Below are 27188 nucleotides of genomic sequence, written 5' to 3'. Positions count from 1 at the left end.
ATAAAATATATTGTTTAAGTTGTGTTACCGGTATGCATTAAAATGGTAGAATCTAGTTTCAAAGTTTCAACCAAAAATAAATAGTCAACAAAGTTGGCTAAAACTTTCAAATGTCGCAGTGGTGTATTGGATGAGGTGTCCGCCTCGGGAGTTGGTGGGTTCGATTCCCACTCCGGGAGCGTTTAATTATCTCCTCTATAGACATCAAGTATTGGTTCTCTCTAGGAATTTTGCCTCGGTCACACTGTCACGAATCAGAGCTACGAATGAGCTACGATTCAATCGGCTACGAATGACTACGAAATTGTCAAAATTCGTAGGCCGCTACGATTTCAGTACGGAGCACAACGATCTGAGTACGGATTCCGACAAATCTACCATAAAAATGTTGGAAAACGAACGAGGAAAGGTACGGACTGCTACGGATCGACGCGATTTAGTACGGAGCGCCACGAATCGGTACGATCAAACTACGAATCCGATGCGGTCTGGTACGATTAAGTACGATGCTACGCGAATTAGTACGATCTAACTACGGATCCGCTACGGTCTAGTACTGGTAAGTACGAACTAGAACGGTCCGCTACGAAGCAGTGGGAATTGCGACGGACTGGTACGGACAGGTAGGAACGAACTACGATTGAACATTGCGCCCACAGCCTCTTGTATTGTGATACGCAAAATGCAAGAACATGCAAGCGGCAGAAACAGCGCGTAACAGAAATAATGGAATCAGCTACATGCTTTCCATCTAGAGCTCCATTGGCTTGTGGATATTGCCATTTAGCCGCGAGCTGATCGGCTATGGCCTTCCACTCCTCCTATCAGGCAGCCACTTACCTGCAAATAAAAAATGTATTACTAGTAAGTTCATATCCTTATATTTTTAAAATACGTAACCTTTAGCACAAAGCTATACTAGTTATACGATATTGAATCATTATTACCTCTGTGCATATCGTCAAGCAACTCGAATACGGCCTCTGCATTGTGTGCCATATCAACATCCAAGTGTAACAAATTTATTGCAAACGCAATTTGATGGCGGTTCATGATTGTGATTGTGAATGCAAGTACGGTTGCTTTTATTTCAATGATGTATTTCAGTAGCAATTTATTGAAGTGGACCGTACATGTCCGTACTGTTTTGTGCTGAAATGTAGTACATCGTACAAGATCGTGCAAATCCCTGCATATCCGTAGTACAACGTACTAGAACCGCGGCTTTCCGTAGTATATCCGTGGAATAATCGTAGCTAATACGTAGCGTAACCGTACAGCTTCGTAGTTCTTCGTATCAATCCGTAGAAGTCCTTGAAAATCTTTGGGCCTTCGAAAAGGTACGGACGACAACGGTGTCGTTACAAACTAGTACGGATCAGTACGGTTTAGTACGGACTGCTACCGATACGCTACGGTCGATAAATTCGTAGCAATTTTTTGAACATGTTCAAACATTTTCAAGAGTCGCTACGGACATCCAAAAAACTACTACGACTGATCACGGATCAAGTACGGAGAGCCACGGTCCAGTGAGGTTAGCTACGAACTGTGCCGAAAACTATTCGTACCTTGTTCGTAGCTCTGATTCGTGACAGTGTGACCGAGGCAAAACGGACTCGAAAATGTCCATAACTGCCGATAATGGTCGAAAGAGCGATTGGCAGTAAATAGTTTTAATTTTTTTAATTTTTATATTAATAATAAAAAATAGAATTAAAAAATACTTCATTTGAATGCAACCTAAATACAACGTTGCAGCAACGTTTGGGTGCCCACTGGGATGTTGTGTACTAGTGGGAACTATAAACAGGCAGATGCGTTGGTTAGAGCAAACGCTCAGCATTCGTTGTCTGCTTCATTTTACTGCAATTATGTGGTTACGGTTCCTAGCGTAGTTAAGCCCATACTGATTTGCAAAATTGCCTCTACATTATTTGTGAGCTAACGCTCACAAATAAAAATTGATGGTGAATGCAAGCCCAGATGTCTTTCGTCCCAACTGAATATAGCAAAAATTGACAAGACATAGGCAACTTAAATTATGATGATTTATATTAGAATTGCACATGCCTTGTCTTGTAATAAAGTATGATTTATATAGTCACGCATTAACTCTTTGAAACAGGATATAGACGATTGATATCTATTTTCTATACGCCCGTGCTTTTACAGTGTATACTACGCCGCATTGTGACAAACTTTCTTCGTCGTGATTAAGTACTAAATGTTTATTTGGGCATTAAACAATATGAACTTCCTATGTAAAGTCACGCATTTAATAGTAACAAATACAAAACAACCAGCTTTGGTGTTTACATAAAGCTTAATAATAAATATATATGTTTAAGGAAAATGCTTTAAAGCTAAGTATAGATGTTGTGTTATTAATTGTAGGTATTATTGCATAAAACCAGTTAGGTTGTACATGATTTGCACAATCATGTAACATTCATGTATTATCGATTAATGTCCCTGGTAAGACGTTTTGGTTTGTTGCCATACAAACTATAATTTTACATTTTATACCCGTATGATTGTACTCGTAATAAACTGTGGGTTTTGTTCATCACTACAGAAGCAGCACTTTTTGTTTTCATTGTTTGTCTTCATACATTTTCTTCATTCCTCCAAATACAGACAATTCGAACAATGGTTGGATTTCCGATACTGTTTCATAGTACTGGCGGGCGAAATGAATACGATGTAAAACTACCATTAATCGAGTCTATACAACTAACGGGGGATGTGTTTGGGGCATCGCCGGCTATAATACCAGCGATTGTATACATAATTAATAAAAAAAAAACGGAAAATATACGATAACAGTTATCAAAACGATCTTATTATACTGATTTCTCAAAGATTGCCATATATTTTAATCGGAAAAAATATCCGTTCGAAACTATTTCTGCCAAGTTTAATAATTGTAAAAACTATACAAGGTACATGTATGTATAAGTCTGCATAGGCAGTTTCTCAGTTGTGACCGCCGTTCAAGAGTTGTTCAGAGAATTCGGCAGTCACGTTGCGCAAGTTTAGCCCTTCGTTCTCCATAAGGCTCCATGTGTGCATTGTCTAGCGAGGACTCCATGTGCGCCTCCAGGTGACGAATGGCGCTAACTGAACCATGTGTCCGGTCCGGACTAGTTGACCATTGCTGTGACACAGGTATAGCACTAACATGGACGCAACCATCTTTTGTTATTCCACTAGAGGGATTAAGAATTCCTTTTCCATATTTTTGGATTTTCATTCCTACGCACTTTGCTAATACTTTCGTTTTCAAACTCTCAATAGCTGAAATGTTAACTAATATTTTGATATTGTTCTCTGTCTCCTGTTGGACAGCGTTCTTTATATGCGTCACAAACAGTCTCAGTGTGGTGATGGCGTCCACAAGATCCAATAGTACGACGATGTGTTGAAATATTGCTCCAATTTCTAAGTCTTCGTCGTTTAGGAACAACCGTTTTTGCATGCCGGTGAGGTCGTTTTTCATCAAGAAACGCAGTTCGTCAACCTGCTTCGTCGTGCTTACAAAAGCTAGTCTATTACAATAAAAGCCTGAATGAAACGATGCCTTTCCGGGTTTAAAATTTCCACAACTGTGACACGCTTCTTCGTACAACGTCCGGGTTTTACGCAGGGTTTTCAGAACTTTGTTAAACTGAGCCTTTATAATACAATCAATTACATTAAATTGCACTTGCTCTTCCTTTGACTTGTCCAAGCTTGTTAAAACACTCCATCGAAGTGTTCTTAGATCATCACCAATCTTTCGACACTCCTTCACAATCGATGATATTTCATCAGCGCTTTTTCGCGACTTACTTTTACGACTGCTAAAAGTTGTTTGACTTGCATGGACTGTGTACGTTTTTGTTACGTTCTCTTGGCTTATAACCGAAGTTGAATCCGCTCCTCTCTGGCACGGTATTCTAGGCAGAGGCCGACTCGACTTCGTCAGTATCTCTATGTTCATTAAGGTTTCTGTCTCTGTCCTATTGAGGTAAACATGTGCCTTTGTATCACGATCATTTTCAGCTGCGCTTGACAGTGACTTTGGAGCAAATAAGTCTACTGCCTTCGGACACACATCCACACAAGAGGACTTGATACAAGCACATGACAATTCAAGCTTGGGACGACTAGGCAGTGCAGTAGACGTTGCACATTTTAGACCACTGGTATGTTCTTTTGCCACTTGCTTATCTTCGCTCTTATTATTATCTGCATATGTTTCTTTTCCACGCTCCCTTGCCGCGCTCTTCCGTCTTATCCTGGAGCGCCCACCTTCATCGTCGACGGAGAAATATTGCTCTAGGATGCTCTTATCGGCGTTACGAGAGGAAAGGTGCACGGCGCACGACATGTATTCCCGCGCAATATCGCGGTGGCACACTAGCAATGGCGGGGAATCGTATCTGGCGTCAAATTTAGAGATGGTGGGATGTAGCCACGGCGGAAGTTGGCGCTCCTCAATGAATTCACTGTGCTCACGCATGTTGAGTCTTGGTAGCACCGCGTAACAGCACGATGCTGTCCGGTAATCTTGCGCACTAAAGAATCATAATGAAATCACAGCAATATAGCAATGCTTTTCTATACACAAATATAAGTATGTTGTGACATTTAAAAAAAAACATAACATTTCTCAAATATTCGACAAAGAACCGCCTTAATGTCAATTCAACCAGTGAACCACACACTAGATTGAACTTTACCGGTACGAAGTTGTTTACCACTATCGACAAAGCGGGAGTTTGGGGGCGGTAGCCCCCGATACAAAGGAAATATATAGGATACAAAGGATTATTAAGTGTTGCATTAGGTATAAGGTGTTGCAGGTTAGGTTAAGGGTTAGGGTACGCTTTTTCGTTCTATTTTTGCGTACCGGTAAAGTGCAATTGCCACTCGTTTTCAAACAATTCTAATGTGCGGCAATAATGAGTGCTTTTCAAAATGACTTTATTATATTCAACATTTAATTGTATGGTGGTCAATTTAGTTAATGAAATGATGTTGCATATCTGCATGTATTGTTACAGTATTAAATATTACAAACAATCGAATTGTTCATTTACCAATTATGCGTTGTTGATTGCGTGCTACTCGTGTAATGCGAATTTCATATGTTATCTAAAATGTAAAAAAGCATACCTTTTGATTGTTTACTTTTCAGTGCTGATAAAAGAAACAAGATTCACTTTTCAAGCAGTTGGACGTTCTCGTTTAAAAAATGACGTGTACTAGTGCCTTTACTTGGCGGATTTTAAGGTTGACGTTATTAACTGCTAATATAACAGATAGTTTATTGATAAATTTACTGAAAGGTCGATTGATTCGCGTTTTCAAAATTGTTTGCTTTTGTAAGAGGATTCGAGTTGTATTATTTTTTCATTTTGAATTTAAATATCTCTGTTTTACTTCTTTAGAAGATATCTTTAATAAAAAATACAATAAACTATTTTTGAATTTTCAATGGAACTAAATATAGAATAATTGGTTATGTAGAATATCACATTAGACACGCTGGTGAAATATCGATAGTTAAGTATTAAAGTCAGCCATGAGAAAAACTAAATAGCCAGAGTATGTTCAATATAAAGGCAATTTTAGAGATATATCACTGTGATCAACATTTTGATTTCCCTCCCTGAAATGTAAATAGTTTCTATATACAGATCGGCATGTATTTTGTTATTATAATCATAATGCTGATTATGAGTGTGTCATACTACGTGAATAATTATGAGACCGACCGGATATGAGACAAACTTAAAAGAACGATTTTAATATTTTATTTTAAATTAAAATCTGGACCTGGATTTTTAATTAGATATGGGCCGTGCTCTGTGAAAAGGCGGTTTAATGCATGTGTGGTCCACACAGGCTAATCAGACACGACACTTTTCGTTTACAGAAAGCCTCTTAGCAAAAATCCAGTTTAGACGGAAAGTGTCGTCCCTGAATAGCCTGTGTGGACTGCACAGGCTTATCTGGGACGACACTATACGCACATGCATTAAACACCGTTTTCACAGAGCATTGATTGTTATGTATTAAGCAATAAGAATTGAAAGCGTTGGTGATTTATTTAGGTTATGCTTGGTAGCGATTATGCATTTATGTCCACGTATTATCCGCATTTTGTTTTGAATTCATATGCAAGGCATGTTTTGAATTCATATACAAGGAACGCATGCATGGGCTCTATATTGTGTATGCATGAAGAAATAAATACCTAAGTAAACGCAGACTGCCCAAGTTGTCGCCGTTTATCAATTGTTCACCTTGAATAAGCTCTTCTTCACAACCTATGGAACATATGGCTGCGCGAACTGACGAGTGACTTACGGCTCTCTGACATGCCTCACATGTCCTTTCATAGACGCTTGTTACCGTAGATCATAGCCGGCACGGGCTGCATCCTGAAGATCAAAGCAGGGAAAGCGGCAATCTGACAGGTAAATTGTTAGCAAGCACATTAGTTCATCGGGATATGAATCGGCGAAGTATGTGTGTTACAACTTGAGCATTTGAGTCACAGACACGTACTGCCTAGAATTTCTGAGCATTAGTTTCTGTCTTGAGTCTCAACGCACATCTTCAATTTAGTTAAATTGATGTTTCACTTGTATAGGGTGTTCCTATTAAACTGCACTTGAGCCTACTTCGGAACAGATGGTTTTCCTTTTTAAGAAACACTTTACCAATTTAAGTGATTTTCAAGTGAGTTACTAAATTATTTTAAAGAGTTTCTATTTATATACGTTAAAACTTTACTGTATAAGGAGAATTCTAAGAATTCTAAAGTAGCTATACATTATACACTGGTTCTCATTCAACACTGGTTCTTATCTAAACACACAGTGTTCTCCCTTATCCCGCTGATCGGCATCACAATATTTTGCACATTTTAACGATGGAATAAATGTACCTTTTCATGGTTTAGTAAATTGACAAAATTGAAAAAAATAATTTAGCTTTGCATATTTTCGTTGTAGGGATGTTTTTTGGCGAGACAACAAAGCTGCTGAACATTGTCGATGCCCACAAATGCCATATGCATCTTTTGACGATTTAAAAACCTAAAATTGGTAAAGCGTTACAAACGCGAAACGATTGAATGATTTGAAGAGTTCTGTTGTTATCATTATATTTTATGACAATACCCGGATTGCTTATAAAAAGTAAAAAATATACCATGATATATAATAGCACAGATGGGTAGTGGTTTTACTTTAAGCGCTAGACTTTTACTCCAAGAGTCAGTGGTTGGAGACTAGCTGAGGGTATTTTTTTCTTTCCATAATTGTATTCATATTTTATACTGGAGCCATTTAGTTCCGATTAATACGTGTATAAATTTAGAGCAATTAGTGACGAATGTCATAACATGCAAAAATCTGTGAACAAGTCCCTTTAAACAGTTAGCATGAGAAGAGTTCTAAGAAAATGGGTCCCTGCGCCATATGTTATATTTTACTGATTACAACGTAAGTGTAATTATTTTATGCTGATGTAGTTGTGGCACTCACAATAAGTATAAATAAAATTCGGTATCCTGTATACTACAAATATTCTACTGTGATTCAAATTGTATTATTTTTTGTTCTTTAAAAAGATTCTGTTATATTTTATTGTTTACAACGACATATTAAAGCAGTTCCATATATAGCTAGATACACTGTTATCATGTTTTTGTCTGTAAAGTTCATCCATTACGAAATTATGATATTTCTGAAAGAAAAAACAATGGCTTACTATATTCATGTATTTTGTATTTTCATTTTGTTTAACACTAGAAACTGTAAAGTTTATGTGTAATAAAATTCTGTTCTGTTCTGTTCTCCTACATGCGGGCAGCGTAGACTTGTCAGGAACTGGATTGTGTCCGCTACAGAGTCACGCATTGTTTCGTGGTCTCATTAACGGATAAGGTAGATCACAACCAGTTGCGATGGCCACATATGGTATATGCCCGACTTATGGCATCATGCGGCTTGTATGTACGTTGTAGACTCACAATCTTCTGATTAAATCGATGTATTATATTAGTAAGTAACAACCTACATTGTGTTAGCGGCGTATGCACAATTGAATTTACTCATAATTTAGAAAACATGTACATAAAAAATGGTGTAATTAATGTTAATTCGTTTGACATTAATTTCTACAGGGATACTTTATCCTATAAATGGGTATATCGACGGGAACAACACAACTCGAATACTAGTAGCGATGAAGGTTTTTCATACATATTAGTATTTAAGTGACTGCGTTGCTGTTGCTGTCATCGTCAAGTGTTCCGTTGCAGTTTAGAAGTATAAGAAGTAGAGTGATGCAATAATTTCTGTCGAAAATTATCATATATAGCTAACGGTTACTTTGCTGCCTTTTCCTCACTGTAAACAATGCTTGCCGTTCTGTGGTTATTAAAGATAGTAAAGAAAACGTCCCGAAGGAAATGTAACATAGAACGATAAAACAAAAATAACCAAACTTTTTTTGCCCACCTTCAGTTTTCCTACAGTTTCAACAGTTTGTTTTCGGGGACTTAATTATAAAATTAATCTAAATTTGAGGCTGCATGCAGTCAATCCGCAGAAGTCCGATCACACTGTATGAGTACCGTATTCAGCGGCCGCGTGGTAGGCTCGGGCGCTCATATCGCCTCTATGAGCATCGAGCTTCAATCGCGCTGTTTGTTGATAGTTTGCATCTGTGTTTACAGGGAACAGTAAATCCACGCAAGAGAGAGCGAGAGAGAGGCTACACATTTGATGAAGTTGTGCATTCTAATTTACCGGATCATTATGGGACTTTAGTGCGCTACAGTTAGCCGCTTACGCACGGGTTAGAAAAATCGGAAACGACTTCTTGAGCGCGTGAGAGGACAGCGCGTGCGTCGTGTGTTGTGATGTGGATCTTGGAAGTAACATGACGAAGTGGATGCGTCCTTTGTGAATGTTTTATTCAAGTATCCAGTACTTGAGAACGCGAAGCTACCAGGATACATCAGATATGTCTTTCCTTTGTGACAGTACATCTTGACACATTTATACACGTGCTACATGTTATGGAATACTTTTCTCAAGTGCTATTTTCTCTGTAAACAAGGACAACTATGCACACCGGAACCTTTGTTGCGCACCAACGCGACCAAAAACAATCAGGTATACAAGTGCTGTGTTTTTGTTGTTTTTAACTTGAATACACACATATTATATATTATGCTGGCACTAAGAAAGTGCACGTAATGGGCCTGGTTACATACATTGCCGTCTCAGCAGCATTTTAAGTACTAAAATGGATTTTATTAATTACCGCTATAACATGGCCATGTCAACCAGGCTGCCCCAAGCCATAACATAGTACTTATTGTTAGTTACTGGTTGTTGACAAATTAGTTAATCTGTTTACACATGACTTGAAAACATATGTTATGTTGGGTCGCGGCAATACAAGCATATGAATACATTTATGATATGAATAATATTTCAATAGTAACTGTTGTTGCGTAGACTTGAACACAAGGAAGTACATGCAAAGTTTAACCTGTTAAAATGTTTGCTATAAAAGGTATCATATTGAAAGCGATGAAAGTCCTGTATTTATATGCATGTGCATGCAATTGTAATTACCACCATCTTTATATACTTACTGTTTCTAAACAACAACAACAACAACAACGACAACACCAACACAACCACAATAATAAGAATAATAATAATAATAATAATAATAATTATTATTATTATTATAAAAGTAATCGTCTTCGTCATCGCCTTTATCCTCTTCCTTCTCTTCCATCATCATCATCATCATCATCATCATCATCATCATCATCATCATCTTCATCATCATCATCATCTTCTTCTTCTTCTTCTTCCTCATATTTTTTCCCCTCCTCCTTCTCCCCTAATCATCATCATCAGCAGCAGAAGCAACATCAGCATCAGCAGCAACAGCAGCAACAACAGCAGCCGCAGCACCATCAACAGAACCAGCAGCATCAACAGCAAACCAAGCAGGCCAGATCTTGCGCAGAGCATTAACGCAAACTTCAAAATGTCAAACATCCATCAATACGCACAACGCCCTTTATTATATTTGAAATGTAATGCCGCGTATATTCCATTTCCACAACATATAAGAAATTATATAGATAATTAAATTTGCATACATATATAGTTAATATTTACTCACATACCACTCTTTTTTATGTTTCTCTCAGTTCTACGTACTGGTACAACGAAATAAATAGTTTTTTTTTTATCTTTTATTTGAGCGCGTGCTTCCGAAGTATAGAGTGTGTTTTACTTTGATACATGAGTAAACTGTTAAGCCACTTCAATCATTGTGTCAAGAATCGAGATAGAGCAAGAACATTTTATGAATCTTAAATTAATAACTTCGCTGCTGTTTTGGCGTGAGACGTTTTCATACTTAATTCTTATTCCTGCATATCATCCATGCTGTTTTATTTTATGTTACTTTATTCGTTCCTGATTGCTTCGTATCAATATTTGGTATGTATGATTGCTGATACTCGAACCAGATGTTCTCTCCAATATAAATGTGCCGCTCTATGGGAAAACTGGGCTTAATGCATATGTATAAAGTATTTAAAGTCTCTATAACGCTCAAAATCAACGAACATTTCGTTAAGTATTTCGTAAAATAAAGTTAACACCTCAACAATCAGTGTTCCGTATAGCAATAGCCAAAATTTCAACTCTAGATGTGGTATGATTACATATATTTTTGTAGATACAAAATGCTCGATTTTATTTTTTTGTGGCCACAATTTATTCCCGCGAATATATCTATTCATACGTCACAAGGACACCATTTTAGTGTTCATGTGTCGTATGAATAGATATGCAAAACAATAAAAAAAAACAGCATTTTGTATCTACAAACATCTATTTTACCAGACCACATCTGACGTTGAAATTTCGGCAATTACCATAATGAACACTGATTTTTAATTGGTTAAGTTTATTTTACGAATACTTGTACGAAAATTTCGTTGATTTTGAATAGTAATGTTACTTTAAGTATTCCTGATTAGCATGTGAAGTCCGAACAAGCAAATCGGACACAAAACTTTCCGCTTTTATAGAACTATTCGTTGACCGGAAGTCTCCTAAACGGACATTCAGGCTGTCAAAATTCGCTCGCTCTGAGACGAATGGAAGAGCGCCGGTTTCCGTGGAATACAGCCACATTACTTTAGTTAGATTAGGGGTTGTTAGTCCCCAACCTCTGATTCGAGGACAGTTTCAGCTTATTATAAAAAGGCGAAAATTTCAAACAATCAAACATCGATTTTGATACTATGTAGATTATGTTCTGAGCTATAAATATCTAAGATAAATATCCTGCGAAAAAAAACGCATCTGTATCTAACCTGTCTACAAAATAAGCAGATCGAATTCGCAGTAAATTGCCGGAAAATTTGTTTTTATTGGAAACATCTTTAGGAACTCTACCATTTATTAAATGCGCGCCAGAATGTCCAGCGGTAAATCACTTCCTCTTAAATGGTGCATTCTTTTTTACATTCAACTAAAGACCCTGTTGCAGACGATACAATCTAAGTACCAAATTCCAATTTGTAGGTTGCACACAACCAGTTAATATCATGGTCATATGAAAATTACTTGAATTATGTACGAATGTTTCGTGATAAGCTTATCTATCTCATTTCCTTGAAATGTTTCGCGCTTTTCAAACAGAGCGGTTTGTAGGAAATGTTTAATCGCTGGTACAAGCGAAGTGCAGGTGTTTCCGTAAATTGTTCGATGGTTAATTTAAAACTAATAGACTAAGCCAAGAAAATGCCTGAAGTGGGGTCACTGCGCATTTTTCTTTATTCAAACGGTGATATTTCAATATCATTATGATAATATTTAATACAATTTAATGGTCATAATTGTGATCAGGAAGACGATAATGATGACGCTGCTGATAACTCTGCAAATGATGATGGTGGTTTTGAAAATGGTAATGAACACGATGTTGATTAATATAATAATATACGTTTAAAAATGTAAATGGTTATGAAGATATTAATATTCAAGATGTTTTTTATTATCACACCTAATAAACTGAGTTGAGTTGATAACATGATGATGATGATGTTGGTTCTGATCTCGGTGATAAGGATAACGATGGTTGTGATGATGATTATAATCAATCATGATGACAATAATGATAATTCATGTTGTTTTGTCGTTAATAATGAGGATGATGATGGTTGTAGTGGTGATAATGATAAATGACGACATTGACGACGATGAAGAAAACGATATTAATGACAATACAAAGTTTATCTTATGCATCATGGAAATTAATGTACATGTATGTCTAATGTCCTTCCAGAATGAACGGCAGCCACAGACGACGAAGAAAACAACATCAATGGTAATACATTTATATCTTATGCAGTATGTACAATAATCAATACCCAATGTCCTTTCAGAATGAACGGCTGCCACCGACTGAGTCCTCCCAAGAGCGACTATATCAAATGCACGGTGGTCGGTGACGGCGGCGTCGGCAAGACGTGCATGCTGGTCAGCTACGCCACCAACAAGTTCCCTTCCGAGTATGTGCCCACCGTCTTCGATAACTATGCAGGTACTCTAGACTTGAATGTGTCAGGGAGATGATTATTACACTGAATTGTGTTTGGTTTTTTGGTATGAGATATTTGCTAATAAACACGTATATTAAGGCATATTTCATAATAACTAAAAGGATAACTGAATCTAGTGATCGATAATGACATGATGATGGAGAAAATGTAATTATGATTTGACAACAACATTTCCACAACACTATTATCACTCATACGCCAATACAATAAGACAAATTCAATGCAACACCACGGCCATGCGTCAAGACGCAAAACACAACCATCAATCATGCATTGTAACACCATATTGACGTGTCAGTCCAAAACTACGGTTCTCTGATTGTATAACAGCGGGACGGTCGCACAGTCAGCAGCTGCTGCACAAGATTAGTTAAAAACACAAAAGATTGGCATCACGTTCCGCCACAGATCATCCATTCTTTGGAACACCAGCTGCACGTCGCGGAAATCTATCGGATGTATTTTAATGTGGTTGAAATGATTCCTCATTTAAATATGTTTTAGCTCTGGAATCTGTTGGTGCGAGAAGCGAAAGGCAGCCCTATGTCGCACTGCTTATTCATATAAGCATTTATGAAAAATGTCACCAGACCAAATATCACGGATTGGCGCTATTTTAAAGTTGTACATACAAGATATGCATAGAATATGCATGCATAGAATATGCATTAACAAATATGAAAGATGGTTGTTTTAGCTCAATTGCATAGAAGGTATAGGGCTTATTTGAAACGCTATCGAGTCCATTTCCTGGGCCTATAACCAGTACTTGGTGTCTATGGGTAAGATTTTAAGAACGCTCCCACAGTTGCGATCGAACCCGTGACCTCCCGGTCGCTAGGTTGACACCATATCCACTACGTCACGGCGATCGTTATAATTTAGAGACAGCTATTTAAATCAAATCCTCTCATTCCTTCGTTCGTCTACTGCTGTACTCTTTTTAGATTTCAACTAGATTCAATTTTGTTTTTAAAAACAACCTGTCAGATTGTGTTCATTTCTGTTGGCAGTTGGAATGCATTTCTAAGGTAGAAATGCGGTAATCGAAGTTTTGATAGAAAGATAAGTCAACGCAGGTTGTTTTTTATATTCCAGAACCTGATTGAGTGGTTCTTCCGGTTTCAGAAAGATTTTGAGAAGAAATACTTAATTAAAACAAACAAATCAATCATAATATAAACAATATCTGCAGTATAATTTACAATTGAAGTAAATATCAGGAAACTAAAAATGCATTTTCCCGGTAATACTTATTTTAGTTTTTGCTAAGTAATAGATATTTGGAAGGTTAAAAAAGACATGTTTCTGACCCTTATTTCTGGATGTTATCCATTACAGAATTACACAGTTTTGCAAAACACGACATCGAGGCATTATAATTCAATATTATTCTACTGTATTTATAGTGGCTGGTTTCTGCCAAATCATTATGTCGTGTTAGTGGGTTTGAAGGTCGCCAATACGATAACGCGACAGAGCGACACAACTGGCGACTAATGTCAAAAATTTTGTATTTGCGTTTTTCTTTCGTTGTTGCGGGTATATTTGTCGTTCAATGTGTGGGCGTGTTGATTGGTTCAAAAGTTGCCAACAAGACAACACGCTAGAACGTAACTTATACCCACAAGTACGAAAGCAGCGGCAACGAATACCAAAATGTTATGATGTACCCTTGTTGTCGTTATTGCGTGCATATTTGTCGTATATCGTGTTGGCACATTCGTGGATGTGAAGCTCGCAATGACGACAACACGCCAAATATATCCACCAGAATCACAACAAGGGAGGCACGTGACATAATTGTCTCATTTGCGCCCATTTTGTCGTTCCTGCAGGTATATTTGCCTTCTTCAAAGCCGCCAAACCGACAAGTACGCTATTCAGAAATCAGCCACCATATGAATTTATTATAACTGGCTCGGTTTATTTCGGAAAACCGTTAGGGCCATCGTGGTAACACATTAAAATCAAGAGGGTGACAATGCGATAGTGCGATATTGCGATGGCGACAATGCGATAGTACGTTGGCGACAATGCGATAGTACGATGGCGACAATGCAATAGTACGATGTCGACAATGCGACAACGCGATAGTACGATGGCGACAATGCGATAGTACGATAACGACAGTGCGACAATACAATGGCGAAAGTGCGATAGTACGATGGCGACAATGTGACAATGCGATAGTGCGATAATACGATGACGACAGTGCGACAAAACGATGGCGAAAGTGCAATAGTACGATGGCGACAGCAATAATACGATGACGACAGTGCGACAATACGATGGCGACAGTGCGATAGTACGAAGGCGACAATGCGACAATTCGATGGTGCGACGATGGCAAAAATGCGATATTACAATGTCGATTTGATGATCGCATTGTCGCCATCGTACTATCGCGTTGTCGCATTGTCGCACTATCGTACTATCGGATTGTCGCCATCGTACTATCGCAGTTTCGCCATCGTACTATCGCATTGTCGCCATCGTACTATCGCACTATCGCATTGTCGCCCTCTGGATTTTAATGTGTAACCACGATGGCACTAACGGTATTCCGTAGTTGATGACATTCTTTTCGCTTTGAGAAGGTATAAATAATCCTTAACTGAAAAAAGAACGGCCCAAACTGCTTTTGGCTGTTATGGCTTGCTATCTTGAGACAGACATTAGAAGGTGCAATAGAGAAAGAGATGCTCAGTTGCTCACACATCTGAAGGGACTTGGTTATGATTATGATTAAAGGACAGACCAATATAAATAATCTATTTTTTATGCTTTGATATGGTGATTTAACGTATGAATATTCATTTTTAGATATGACGCTCGGCACTGCTATGATATAAAGTGGTTCATAGACACCGTATCTTGTTGTTATGATACACCTGGTCGTATGTACACATATTTGAGTGTTCTTCGAGCAGTGATCTACCGCATAGTGGCTTTATTATTTATCATTCGAAGCAGGTATTTTATACAGATAAAGGTCTATATATTTATACACACAATGTGGAATTCAACAAACTACATCTAAAGAAGTTTTTGTTATTCTCGTTTCAATTTATTGAGAATAACCTATAATTATTTATCAAAATTTATTGCGTTGCATTTTGTTTGAAAAACTTGTACTTCTATTTTTTGTCGTCATCTAAGGCCATATAACTTTTTAGGAACTTCTCTCAACTGCTGTTAGTCAGGATCGAGGGTTATTTTTGAAAGTTAAGAAATCATTTCAGACGCAACTTGCATTTTATTGACATGTGGCATGCATCAGTGTTCACTGAAATGCATCTCTCCGAGATTAGATAGGCGGCTAACGGTGTGCGATAGCGATTGCATGGCTCATTCGAGCCATATATATAGTAAGTTTCCGGTTGTGGAATATGTAATATATTTTCAAAATTCGACCAAGTCGGAAAAGCTTTTTGAAACTAATTATGTTTTGAATAAGCTTGTTCCGTACACACGATGAGAACTGCAAAGTGCAAGGCACTACCGTGCCGATAATTTTCTTATTTAAAAGGCGCTCTACAAAAAGAACATGTACCGTTATATTTGCATTAATTATTATTTAAATGGTGATACTGAAGTTAAGTTCATTTCCTGGGGAAAATAAAAACAACAACACAAGTTTATATCTGCACACTGCAGCAACGCCTGACAGATTGTGTAAGGTTACGCAATTCCTGTTTTGAAGCGATCATGAAGCATCTGAGGTCGTTGTTCGACCGCCTCTAACCCACATGCCGATGTTAATCAAATGTATCTGGTTACATCTTATAAGTCTCATGCCGCATCTTTTTATGTTGGCGTATTTAAGTAGATCACCATAGAAATCTACCTGTAATTTGAAGACGTGGAAACCTAATTTATTGTGTTAGAAAATATTCCACAACAAACTATATTTCAGAAATATGAAATATGTTGGTATGAAATTATCCAATGCTTTCCTGTGTTCATGGTAAACTTTCGCCAATATATATATATATATAAATAAATAAATAAATAAATAAATAAATATATATATATATATATATATATATATATATATATATATATATATATATATATATATATATATATATATATATATATATATATATATATATATATATATAATGCTAGGACAAAAAATGTAGAGCCATTTAAAGGCAATCAGTACAAAATACATGAACAAGAGGTAAATTCATGATATACATTCAAAAGTAAAAAAACACAAACAACCAATAGTTATTATTATCGCCGTTATGAGCTGTATAAACTTACACTCGACTGGGTCTGTCAACGTCGATAACGAACACAATGACTTACCGTTACTTCAGTTAAGTTTTAGACAGCGTGCGCGTTCGTGCGTGTGCGTGTACACCTATCTTGTATACCTCGGTCACACTGTCACGAATCAGAGCTACAAATGAGCTACGTTTAAATCGGCTACGAATGACTACGAAATTGTCAAAATGTGTAGGCCGCTACGCTTTCAGTACGGAGCACAACGAATTTACCATCAAAATGTTGGAAAACGAACAAGGTAAGGTACGGACTGCTACTGATCGACGCGATTTAGTACGGAGCGCCACGAATCGGTACGATCAAACTACGTATCCGCTACGGTCTTGTACGATAAAGTACGATGCTACGCGAATCAGTACGATCCAACTACGGATCCGCTACGGTCTGGTACGGGTAAGTACGAACTAGAACGGTCCGCTACGAAGCAGTGAAAATTGCGACGGACTGGTACGGACAGGTAGGAACGAACTACGATTGAACATTGCGCCCACAGCCTCTTGTATTGTCATACACAGAATGCCTCCCAAAACGAGAACATGCAAGCGGCAGCAACAGCGCGTAACAGAGATTATGGAAACAGCCGTGTCTGGGGAAGAGTCTACCTCCTCCATCCAAAACCAACAGCCGGATCGTCTTAAAAGCCAGTCTCTTATCCACCACTTCCTTTTTCTTCTCTGACCTGATAAAGTATGTAATGAGTGATGTACACATATAGATTATGCTTAAGAAAATATTATTAATTATGTATTTTAATATGTCGGCTATTAATATAACTATTATTAAATACGTAAAAGACCAAGATTCATAAGGCATATTAGGCAGACACTTACCTGCAAATAGAAAAAAAATGTATTACTAGTAAGTTCAAATTCTAATATTTTCAAAAAACGTTACCTTTAGCACAAAGCTAAACTAGTTATACGATATTGAATCATTATTACCTCTGTGCATATCGTCAAGCAGCTCGACTACGGCCTCTTCATTTTGTGCCATATCAATATCCAAGTGTAACAAATTTATTGCAAACGCAATTTGCTGGCGGTTCAGGATTGTGAACTCAACAAATGCAAGTACGGTTGCTTTATCATTTCAGTGATGTATTTCAGTAGCAATGTATTGTAGTGGACCGTACATGTCCGTACTGTTTCGTGCTGAAATGTAGTACATCGTACAAGATCGTGCAAATTCCTGCCTATCCGTAGTACAACGTACTAGAACCGTGGCTTTCCGTAGAATATCCGTGGGATAATCGTAGCTAATACGTAGCGTAACCGTACCGCTCCGTGGTTCTTCGTATCAATCCGTAGAAGTCCTTGAAAATCTTTGGGCTACGAAAAGGTACAGACGACTACGGTGTCGTTACGAACTAGTACGGATCAGTACGGACTGCTACGGATACGCCACGGTCGATAAATTCGTAGCAATTTTTTGAACATGTTCAAAATTGTCAAGAGTCGCTACGGACATCAAAAAACTACTACGATTGATCACGGATCAAGTACGGAGAGCCACAGTCCAGTAAGGATAGCTACGAACTGTGCCGAAAAGTATTCGTAGCTCGTTCGTAGCTCTGATTCGTGACAGTGTGACCGCGGCATAAAACAGGTTAACAATCAGCATTTAACATTATCGCATTCTAAATTCAGACGAGATTTTTTTTTCATCTTTAATGCGATTATGTAGGATTTCTTATATTTCAGCAAATTATTTGTTATTGAATAAAACTACATACTTTCATTTATTTTCTGGTACAATTCTTATGAACTTTGAATCTACTTTTAGATCCATCAGCGTTTTATCAGATTTGAAAAAAAAGTAATAAGATCTCATTTACTCGATATAACTTACCTGAACGTTCGTCTAATGCTTTTCTTCTCAGCTTTCAACTTCATGCCAGTTTGTTATTTTCAAAACAACTTGTTTGCGGTGATTTAAGTGCAGGTAAATGTCGTGTATCACAAAACGTGATAAACTGGTTCAGTTGGTTTTAGAAGGTTAATTGAGAACGAATACTAATTTAAGTAAGCTATGATACAATCCATAGGAATACAACATCAGCAGTATAATTTACCTTTTGAAATATATGAGAGAAAACTTAATATAAAATCATGTTTATGTAAAAAATGAAGACATTTCTAGCAAGAAGCTGTAAGCTTTAAACAACAGTTCTGCGTGGTTGGGTATAGAAGATACATTCTGCCATAAACTATAAACCATCCTTCATTAAATCTCAAGTATTAGCGTACACATTGCATCTTACTTTAAATTTGTTGTCTTCTTGCTACACACATTTACTCATTTATATCTTTTAACGCATTGTTTTACACAAAACATTTGGTGCGACGACATTTTCACTATTTTAGAATAAGAGTGTATGTACAAGAATAACAATATATGTATAATTTATACTAATACATTAAAGAAAGAACGTGAAGTGATATATAGTATGAGAGTTATTGTGATGCCATCAAAGGCAGTATTCAAAATTCTACTAAGTGCACTTCTTGTATTACCACTTCTACCGTACTTACACCTTTTAAAAATTGTGTGTTAAATAGATTTGTCTTAATCAAGCCATTCGGTCGAACTAATCCCCCAAACTGCTAAATATTATTATACCGAAAAGGAAGCGAGCTACAATTTTGTTGCTGAAATCGAAGAAATCATTTCCGACGCAACAGTTTTTCCTCGACATGTGGCTTGCATCCGAGTTCACTGAAATGCACCCCTCTGAGATAGGATAGGCAATAAACTGTTAACAAAATTGATTGCAAATGCTTTTTTCGTGCTAAATACATCGCTGATGCCCGGGTCTGGTAGATTTATATGTCCTTAAACGGATCCGACTTAATTATTTGTTAAAAAAACGACTGTCTGTGTTTGAATCAACGGTCACGTCTTTGCGCATTCTCAACAACTAGTAATTACTTTTTATATTGTAATACGACATGGTATCTCGTACATACGAAAGTAATAACGTAATTATGAATTTATAAAATAGCAAGTTTTTATTACAATACAGTTACCTGGAATTACGAGATAATTAGTCATAATTATTACGAGAACAAAGTCGTTATTAGGAGAAACTAAGGCGTAATTTCGTGATGCTAAGTCCTGGTGACGAGATACTATGTAATATTAATGAGATAAAATGTCGTTATCTTTTTAGATATTACATGTTGTAATTTACACCTAGCCCATAACGCGTCCGTATATATTCGGGTTCGTATGTACCGTTTAGAATTTTACTATCTGGAGCACGGTGCACCTCATGCATCTGTAATTTTAAAATCTTGCCAGAGATTGCTTAGGTGAAGTCATTCGTGTTGCTACAGACTGGTTTTTGATGTATATTACCTTGGTTAAACTGCCTTGATATTTAGTTAGATAGGGGGATAAGTCTGGCGAGATAACAGACTCGTTTTCTCTAAGAATTGATGAATGATGCCTTTGTATTCGGCAGGTTTTGATGATGCTTTCTGGAATTGCATCCTTCCACAATCGGACATTAATGATTTATCTGAATAATGACGCCAACGACACTACAGTTCAATTGATGTTAATAGTGATCATTATATTGATATTGATGATGATTATACTTATGATGTTGTTGCTGATAATGATGCTGATGGTTGTTGATTATGCTACTGCTAATAATACTGCTCTTGCTGTTGATGTTGATGTAGATGTAGATGTTGTTGGTGATGATAATGATGATGATGATTATGCTGCTGCTGCTGCTGATGATGATGATTATGATGATGATGATGCTGCTGCTGTTGCTGATGCTGATGATAATGATGATGATGACGATGATGAAATTGTGTTGTTGGATGGTGCAGCATATGAATAATACGCTACATGATTGTTTGTTTCTTTGTATTTTTCAGTAAGCCTGTCTGTTTGCAATAAGCCAATGATTCTCGGACTATTTGACACAGCAGGACAGGTAAACAATCTATAATGAATCTTTACATTCTAGAAATAATTACAGACTGTGTGTCTGCCTTTTATATTGTTTCCAAAGCACGTTCATTACAACATAATGTCTTGCAATTCGTACGCCTCATTTAGATAATCAAACTAAAAATACTTAAACTACATGCACTGTGTGTTCCTTGTGCGCAAATATCATGCAGCATTAGCATGCCGGTGCACAAATGCCGGATTTGCACCGTGGAGGCCAATAGACAGTGACACTTTAGGGACCCATGCCACCGGCCCCTACGCCCCCGGCCCCATCGCGACCTAATGCCTACAAGAACGCCAGTGCCCAGTCGATTTTAGTCGTTTAAAGTAGCTTACCAGTGCCAAGGCTGGCAAGACATAATATGCCATTTCATAGGCAACTGTCATTATAATACCGTAAGGCCAATACGACTTGATAATTCTTAGTTTAATATTTTTAGAAAACTAGTCATAAAACAATGCAAAGTAAGTAAGCAAAAAAATCTTTCATCACGGTCTCATGGAATCCCGACAAGACGCAGGGCCCATAGGCAGTTGTCTTCTCTGCCTAATGGATAATCCGGAACTTCCGGAGCGAATGTGTGTTATACATGTACACATACAGTTTGTAATAAGAAAATGTTTTACTTTTTTTTTAAGAACGAACAATGATGGGTTAAAATTAATAGAGAATGAGATGAGTTGTTCATGGGCTTTTAAGTTTCAACTACGGAACGAATGGCGTGAACTCCATTAACATAAAATTTACGAAATAATATTTGCATCATTTTACGCATGGATTGTTAACTATATTTTCATTCAATTTATTTTTTAAATCGCGTTTTGCAAGTGAACAAAGAGAACACTTAGTTAGGTTCGCTTCAATTGATAGATATATTCATCCGTCAATATCGTTGTCAGGGGACTATTTGCGAGATATACATACCCAGCCCACTGTACATCGATTTAATGTCTTCAATACAAATAATGATTTAAACAACAATTACTTATATACTATATTATAACACGATGTATAGATTGCATTGATATGTCACTGTTACAAGTATATAGTTTTTCTATTTATTTGCAAAAACTATACTGATATTGTTGTTGCCTAAATATTTGACAATAATTACTGCGTAAAGAATTATAATCATAATCATTTTAATACAAAACAGCCCTTGAATGTATGCATTACTGGACTTTTTGGCACTTAATTCAAAATCAAAACTCAACTCAATTTTGATTATGATGCGATTTTTATTGAAGCTGGGTAAACGAAATTCATATAGGTGTATTCATGCGGCTTTTAATTTATAATAATCTAAAACTTTCGTGTTATCTATTTTGGCTCTCAGGAGGACTACGATCGTCTGCGCGTGCTGGCCTACCCGGATACAGACGTGTTTGTCGTCTGCTTCTCCGTCATGAGTCCAGCGTCTTTCGAAAACGTGGAGGAGAAGTGGGGGCCGGAAGTTCACCACTACGGCGAGCAGACGCCGTTCATCCTCGTGGGTACGCAGGTCGATCTCAGAGACAATTACTTTGAGCTACAACGTCTGCAAAAGAACCGACAGAAACCGGTCAGTTACGAGATGGGGCTGCGTCTGGCGAACCGCGTGGGCGCGAACTGTTACGTAGAGTGCTCCGCGCTCACTCAGAAAGGGCTTAAGGCCGTGTTCGATAATGCAATTCTAGCTGTGATAAATCCGCAACCCGGGTCGCGAAGGACGCGGAAGAAAACAACGTACCTGTGCAGGATTTTATGAGGAACCACTGTATTTGTGTTAATACTAAGAGCGGCCGTTGTATTTTTGCTCACCTGAGCACGCAGTATTTATCTTGATATCGTGTGAATGTATTTTCCCGTCGCTCGTGTGTGAGCTAACAGTTTCATTCAAACAACATTTATAACGGCTCATATGAAACTTTCACATGAATGATCATTCGTTCAGTCTCTTTCAGACTTACCAAAATTGTGTCGGTTTGCTGTGTTCTGAAACAATCAGAGCTACAAACTATGTTAAAATTGAACACACTAGCTTATAAGCGCGAGCAATAGGTCCTAATATTTGACATCTGATGCCAATTCGTGGACCTCTCCTGGGTGTTCACAAATTACCGCCATTTGATTTAAGACTGGCTACGCCCAAGTAAAATATTCTTCATAAAGACTTAAATAAATAGCACAGCAACGTATAAATACGGATTCGCAAGACCAAGTTTTGAATATCATGGTGAGCTCTATGGCCGTCGCAGGGACCATCTTGTTAATGAGTGTAATAATTGTTATTATTTATAATTTATAAGTGCAATACATATTTCGACTACAACTGATGAAATCGACGTAGCAAATGAAAATGCAGACATTCGTCGCTTTAGTCGTAATATCAATTTGTTGTAGAGTTACTGTTGTCATGTTTGACAAACTATTTTTAAAAAGTCGGAAGTTACTTACATATTATTTACAGTATTTCGCGTTTTAAATGAAAATAACTTTTTATTGTTTTAAACATCTTTAATTATGTTAATATTTATATGCGATGTTGGTGGTGATGCACCTACAGGGCACATTCGCTTCGTTAATAACTGGAAAGTGGTAGATTTCATATCGAACTAACATTAGCGACAACTGTTTGCGTCTTACCGGTTTATAGTATATTTCCAAGTCTAGTTATCTTTCTTGTATACGCAACTGTTGAGTATTGGACGTATTATACGACATATTTAAAATGACACTTATTATTTGTCGCCAATCATTCGACATTGTCCGCAAGGAAAACAAGGAAAAACGAGGAAGTCAACAATAACAAGACTTATCGTTTGAAAAGATACGGCGTTGTACTTGCTTTGTGTTGGTGATTGCCTTTTTATAAGAGACAAAAAGGTTTCACTCTAAACACTCAGTTTACACTATTGCAAAACGCAATGCGGCACCGTTTACTTGTTGCCCACGCAGAAATATAAGTTATTTGGTTTAAGTACAACTACACAAAAGGTCCTGGATTCAATCCCTGTTCCTGGGAACAAGTGAGTTTGGTTGGTAGTCACTAAACCGTTTAGGTGGGTTTTTCGCTGGGTTCTCCGGCTTCATCCCCGCCCTCTCAAAGTAAGACAACACCAAAAATGGAAATCTTTTAGTTATAACTTAATTGCTGACAATTGCAGTCATAATTAAAACTTCGTCACAACTTTCGTTAGTCTAGAAAGTTAAATTTATAGGAGTGCTGGGACAAATTCAGGGTCCATACGTAATGCATCACCATGACCTAATAAACTTCGAAAACACATCAATTATCGCCACAAATTGTTTGAATACAAAACCCTGGGTAAACCAAAACGAAATAAAATTGCACAATTTGACATTTTTCTTGGCTTGTATTGAAATTAATTTCAACGATTAATAGAAGTAAGTAAACCATACGTTTTACAATTTTATAAATGTGTGGCGTAAAGCCAATAATCATTGCGAAATAAAAAAACAACAAAATACTTCTAAAATAAATATATATCCGCCTATTCATGAAAAATAGCATCAATCGTTCAAGTTTGATGACGCCATGCAATATTCAGTGTCAGATCTCTGTATTGTGATTTCCCAAGACTTCAACGACGGAAGGAATGTATTGAACGAGCTTTCTTTCTTGATAAATTATATAGAGTTCAGAAAAAGGTAAACATAACTCTATGTGACAACCTTTCCGCAGCATTTTATAAATTTAGTTAAATTTGAAATGTTGATTCACTCGGTAGGTTTCGCGCTTTGTATCTCAAAGACACACTTTTGTGTGTGTTTTAACACTTCCGTGTACATTAAATAACGCTTGGGCATCGCATGTATTGCTTTAATGTAGCGCCACTGTAATGGTCACCTTTCAAAATATAATCTAATGTATTATTTTTTTAATCAGAATCATTTCACTAAACTACATGCACATTTTAGGTAGGCTTTCCATGCTTAAAAAAAAATACTGATTTTTTCAAAACCACCCCCATGCTCGGCTTTTGTCCAGTTTATTTGCACCCCTGGGATATATGAAAGTTCCATAATTCATCCAGATTTCCAAATATGGACATGCACTTGGTGTGTACAGATGCAGTAAAGGTGTTTAAAGTTTAAACAAGGTGAAATAAATAGTCTTTTACATACATTTACTTTTTATAACTTGTTATCTATGGGAGAGCGCCATGAAATGTAAGTGGTTTCAGTCAAGTAGAAATTTGGTTGGTCAAAAACAAAGTGTCATACAACTCAAAATAGTATCATTTTAGTAATATTTTGAACTTAGTTTTTATAGATACACTATATACAGCAAAAATACCAAGAAATAGACTGATTTACCGTTTACTTTTTGAAATAAAAATAAAAATGCAACATGCATGATTCGTATTTTCAGCAGTATATCACCCAATTTAGCCATAACGTTGTTTTAATTTTAAAAATTAAAGAATGTGCATAAAAATTGCAACATATTTAACAATAAACATAGCTTATATTGCTATATTAAATCAAATTACGTAAGAAAAGAAATAAAACGCGCCGCAAAAAGTATGCGTTTTCGGCAGGTTTCAAACCTGCGCGGGAAGATCCCAAAAGATTTCTAGTATATCGCCTTAACCAATCGGCAACGACAACTTCACATTAGTACTTGCTTAAATTAGAAAACCATAAGTAAACAGGTAAAAAGGCTCTTCGATCTTTGAAGAAATATTAATGCATCCATTTAACCCAAAGAAATCATATAACGTTTTCAAGCATAAAAAGCAATCATCGTCCGAAAATAACTGATTTAAATGGTTTGCTATCAAAGACATTTACATACTAGTATGTATACTAAATTGTAGTGTTATATTAAAGGTATCTTTTCACGTGTTAGTAAATTGACAAATTTTGAAAAATTTGTTTCAGATTCGCAAAGTTTCGTTGTAGTTATGATATTTGTGTGGAAACAGCAATACTGAACATTTATCATGCTCTTAAATATTCATGATATGCATCTTTTGACGATTTAAAAACCTGAAAATTATAAAGCGTTGAAACGCGAAACGATTGAATAATTTGGAGAGTTCTGTTGTTGTCGTTATATTTTGTGACACTACGAGGAATGCTTATATAAAGTATAAAATACGTCACTTATTTTAAGACTATGGATGGCCGAGTAGTCTAAGCTTTGGACTTTTACTCAGAGCCCAGTTGAGGATTACTTTTTTCTTTAATTTTATTCTTGTATTTTACTGGAGCTTTTTAGGTCCAATTTTAAAATTTATCAATATAAAGCATTTAACTTAATGACAAATTGCAATGCATGCCAAAATCTGTGGAAAGGTCCCTTTAAACTGCGATAAAATGGAAAAAAATTCACCGATCTTCATGATTTCTAATAATAATAATAGGTCACCATTTCAGACACATTGATACCGCCTCGTCCATTCAACCCAGTACAACATTTAAATAGAAATGCTTTGCTCTAATTCATGTTCTAAATTTATCTTACAAAGTCAGACATTCTAGCCGATGTGTTAATGAGTGATAAGTTGTTTCCCTTTTCATAGTTCCTTATTCCTTACGCGAATAAGGAATAAGGAACTGTTCCTTATTCCTTATTCACGCGTAACATATTTGTTATAGGGTTTTAAAGAAAAATAATGCAAACATTTCTGAAGTAAATCAAAAACAAAATAGCTCGAATACATTTACTTTATGTATTACGTTACATTTTCATGTTTCTTCTTCGCGCTTGCATAGGATTTCTTGTTTAAACCGAACCGATATTTTCTAATTCGAATACTAACTTTACATCAACAAAACCTAAAGCATATACTATTATTTTACATGTATGTGATAAAAAATCAATCTTGTACATTTAAACATGTTCGGTTTTATTTATAATACAGTTGCTTATTCGAGGCTGAATAAGGTAAAAGGAACCAGTTCCTTATTCCTTATTCAAGCCGAATAAGGAACTGGCATTTTCTTACTTAAACATAAATGAAATTGATCCAAAATTAACCAACATATAATTTATATATTGGTTGTATATGTAAAATTCTAATTGCAATACATTTCTACTAAGTTTTAAATGATGATTATCCAGTTCCTTATTCAGTGTGTTGGGTATCAAAAAAAATAAATAAGTGCAGCACATCTCTATTAAGTTTTATTTAATGGATCGTACAAAAAAACGTGATAAACGAGAACAGTCGATGCCACTTATACACGCATCGCATGTTTTTAACATGTAGAAAGCTTATACTGAAATATTAAAAG

General features: G+C 36.6%; 2 protein-coding genes across 5 annotated transcripts; one reads left to right on the top strand and one right to left on the bottom strand.

Annotated features, from left to right (window-relative positions):
* Positions 1-2823: 2823 nt before the first annotated feature.
* LOC127871724 (uncharacterized) lies at positions 2824-5266 on the bottom strand. The gene is made up of 2 exons (XM_052414873.1): positions 5164-5266; positions 2824-4562 (listed from the first exon to the last, which is right to left on the bottom strand). The coding sequence occupies exon 2, from the start codon at positions 4505-4507 to the stop codon at positions 3008-3010; it is 1500 nt and encodes a 499-aa protein (XP_052270833.1). The 5' UTR covers positions 4508-4562; positions 5164-5266; the 3' UTR covers positions 2824-3007.
* LOC127871732 (cdc42 homolog) lies at positions 5263-24283 on the top strand. Of its 4 annotated transcripts, XM_052414888.1 has the most exons (6): positions 5263-5280; positions 6411-6470; positions 8741-9182; positions 12497-12654; positions 20863-20921; positions 22279-24283. In XM_052414888.1, the coding sequence occupies exons 4-6, from the start codon at positions 12498-12500 to the stop codon at positions 22687-22689; spliced, it is 627 nt and encodes a 208-aa protein (XP_052270848.1). In that variant the 5' UTR covers positions 5263-5280; positions 6411-6470; positions 8741-9182; position 12497; the 3' UTR covers positions 22690-24283. The 4 variants fall into 4 exon arrangements, with proteins under 4 accessions (XP_052270848.1, XP_052270850.1, XP_052270849.1 ...); XM_052414889.1 differs by lacking the exons at positions 5263-5280; positions 6411-6470 and adding an exon at positions 7829-8015; XM_052414890.1 differs by lacking the exons at positions 5263-5280; positions 8741-9182 and having other exon boundaries at positions 5779-6470.
* The last annotated feature ends 2905 nt before the right edge of the window (positions 24284-27188 follow it).

Source organism: Dreissena polymorpha, chromosome 3 (assembly GCF_020536995.1).
Source record: "Dreissena polymorpha isolate Duluth1 chromosome 3, UMN_Dpol_1.0, whole genome shotgun sequence".
Taxonomy (NCBI): Eukaryota; Metazoa; Mollusca; class Bivalvia; order Myida; family Dreissenidae; genus Dreissena; species Dreissena polymorpha.
The sequence above is the reverse complement of the archived record's forward strand: the minus strand, read 5'-3'. Positions and strand labels throughout refer to the sequence as shown.

Coding starts and splice junctions, on each gene's coding strand:
- LOC127871732 (XM_052414888.1), top strand. CDS start 12,498: ATGAACGGCTGCCACCGACTGAGTCCTCCCAAGAGCGACTATATCAAA. Junction 12,655..20,862: donor CGTCTTCGATAACTATGCAG/GTACTCTAGACT, acceptor TGTATTTTTCAG/TAAGCCTGTCTGTTTGCAAT. Junction 20,922..22,278: donor TATTTGACACAGCAGGACAG/GTAAACAATCTA, acceptor TTTGGCTCTCAG/GAGGACTACGATCGTCTGCG.
- LOC127871724 (XM_052414873.1), bottom strand. CDS start 4,507: ATGCGTGAGCACAGTGAATTCATTGAGGAGCGCCAACTTCCGCCGTGG.